Source organism: Lipotes vexillifer, unplaced genomic scaffold (genome assembly GCF_000442215.2).
Source record: "Lipotes vexillifer unplaced genomic scaffold, Lipotes_vexillifer_v1.1 scaffold514, whole genome shotgun sequence".
Lineage (NCBI taxonomy): Eukaryota > Metazoa > Chordata > Mammalia > Artiodactyla > Lipotidae > Lipotes > Lipotes vexillifer.
The window spans coordinates 1298460-1300982 of NW_006789975.1; the positions used below are offsets into that span (position 1 = coordinate 1298460).

General features: G+C 62.1%; 1 protein-coding gene across 1 annotated transcript in view; it reads right to left on the reverse strand.

Annotated features, from left to right (window-relative positions):
• The window catches only part of DBN1 (drebrin 1), a 13838-nt gene that overhangs the window by 555 nt on the left and 10760 nt on the right, over positions 1–2523 (reverse strand). The window contains exons 12-14 of the mRNA XM_007463130.1: positions 1442–1612; positions 370–1067; positions 1–56 (exon numbers count right to left, since the gene is read on the reverse strand). Coding sequence (XP_007463192.1) covers positions 1–56; positions 370–1067; positions 1442–1612 — 925 coding nt within the window. The remainder of the gene's footprint in view (positions 57–369; positions 1068–1441; positions 1613–2523) is intronic.

The following is a 2523-nucleotide window of genomic DNA, read 5'->3' on the forward strand; positions in this document are numbered from 1 at the left end:
TCTTCCGATTGGGCAAACTCCTCCTCCTGTGATTGGCTGAAATACCCCTCACTGGCCTGTAGGAGAAAAGCTCCATGTCACTGGGTCCCACCCAGCAGGACTAGGGCTGACCTACCAGGCCTGAGCACGTTACCCCTGCAACCAGCCACTCTATCAGTGGTTGCCAGGCAAACACAGATGCCTGCCTTGGGAATAAAAGCAGAGCTGGCCCAGGGAGGGGGAATGAAATACAGCTTCCCCCCCCACCCCCGAACAATGTGGGTCACAGAGAAAGGGGGCAGGGTACTGCTGCAAGCCTAAGGAAGGCAGGGTCAGCCCCCTGCTCCAGCCCTGACCACTTCCCCTCCCATTAGGCAGCCCCAGCCCCACCTGGGTCCCCTCCTTCTGGGTGGTCTCGCCATTGGTCAGCAGCTGGGGCTCTGGCTCCAGCTCCGGCTCCAGCTCCGGCTCCAGCTCCGGCTCCTGATCCAGCTCCTCTAGAGCTGAGGGCAGAGTTGGAGCCTGGGGGACAGCCAGGGGCTCCCCTTCTACTTCCTCCCCTGGGTCACAGAAGGTGGCTGGTGGCTCAGGCAGCTCATCAAAATTGAGAAGGTTGGCACTGCCTTCACCTGCCGGCGGCAGTGGCTCCTGAGCCACCTCGTCCAGCAGGGGCATTTCTGCCAGAGTGACTTTGGCACCTGAGGGTGGTGTGGGGGCCCTAGGCTCAGCCTGGGGTACGGAGGCCCCTTCTCCATTGCCAGGCCATAGGTCAATGAGGCTGGCAGTGGCAGGGGTGACGGTGCTGGCAACACTGGTGTCAGCAGCGGCAGTGTCGGTTTCAATGGCATCAGCTGCTGGGGTGTCAGCTGCAGAGGCTCCAGCCATGGCAGGCTCTAGAGAGGCAGCCAGGACTGCCTGCTCTGTAGACGCCATGAACATCAAGTCCTCTGTGGGGCTGCCTTGGCCCTGGGGAGGCTCTGGTGCCTGAGGGGACTCCTCCAGGGGGCTGGCCCAGGCCTGAGGGTCTGCTGCTCTGGCTTCCTTGCTGGTCTCTTCACTATCCAGGCCAGGGCTGGGCTCCTGGGTCTCTGTCAAAGCACAGATGGAGGAGACATGTGATCAGCTCCCAGGAAAGGATGCAGGCCCTGGGCAGGCACCCTACAGTACCCTGCCCACCCACTGAGGAGTCCAGGAAAGAAGGCCTCCACTAAGACTTGCATGCAGAGTGCCTTCTAGCACCCACTGGGCCCCACTGCCCCTTTACCTAGTGTCTTTCAACCTCTCAGCAGCCCTGGGAGGAAGGCGCAATCCCCACACCAGGGAGACACTGAGGTTCAGAGAGGGCAGGTCTGACCAGGGTTCCTCGCTGCCCCAGCCACTTCCAGGGCAGTACAGATCCCTGGGGGATTGTTACCATGGCCATTTAGAGTTCCCAGCCCAGGGGCTAGGGCCGTTCACACACCTTGGGCTGCTGGGGGTGGTGGTGGCAGTGGTGGAGGCTGCAAGGACGTGACCTCATCCAGGGCCCGCTCGATCTGCTCAGTGACAGGGGTAGAGGCCATGCTGGAGTCAGATGGGCTCCGGGCAGGGATGGGGGTAGGCACCATCCTCCGGTGGCTGTCCAGGTGGCTGCCTGTGGAACAAAAACCCCTAGGCTGGTCAGTAAGGGCCAGGGAGCCAGGTGGAAACAGGATTGTCCACCTTGGGGCCTGACCAGCCCCTCCTCTCTAGAGTCTGGGTCGGGGCTGGGAGCTCCCCAGGCCCCCCAGGGGCCAGACCACAGCTCCAGACCCTATAAGCCAGGCCCCTAAGGGCCAGTATCCCTTCAGGGCCAGGGGAAAGAGGCAGGCGGTACCTGCTCTGGGGATAAACACCAGAGATCAGCAGTCAGGCTGGGGGAGTGACGGCAGGGGGGGGCTGCTGGGAAGCGGGGGGCCCTCCTTACCCCCCCAACAGAGGCCTGGGGGCTGCTACCTACATGGGAGGGAGGAAGAGAGGTTTGGGGTGCGGTGACAGGTGATATAGGGAAAGGGAGTCCGTGGAGGGGAGGAGGAGGAAGAGGAGGAGGAGGAAGGCCCACTGTCCGATGCCTTTATGAAAGGGCAGTACGGACGACCTGCCAAGAGAGACAGACAGAGAGAGAGACAGAGGACAAGAGAGGGTCAGTCTCCCCCACCCCCACCCCAAGGCCTCATCCACCCCCAAGCTGGCCCTGGATGTCCAAGCTGCCTTCAGCCAGGGCGCACATTCAGCCAAGCTGGGCCAGAGCCTCAAGCCAACAGATGATTCCACCACACCCAGCCACACACAGCAAAAAGCCTGATATGCCACAATGCAACCAGCCTCAGGGCAGCCCACGCCTCGGAACAGCCTGCCCCACCCCTGGAACCCTAGCCCAGAGCCAAGCACACAGAAGGGGCAAACAGACCAGCAGACAGGGAGCGGGAGGGGGTTTCAAGGAGAGGTGGAAGCTGCACAGGGAGAATTCAAACAGGGAACCCTGGGTACAGGCTCCAGGCTACTCAAACTCAGGACCAGGGAAAG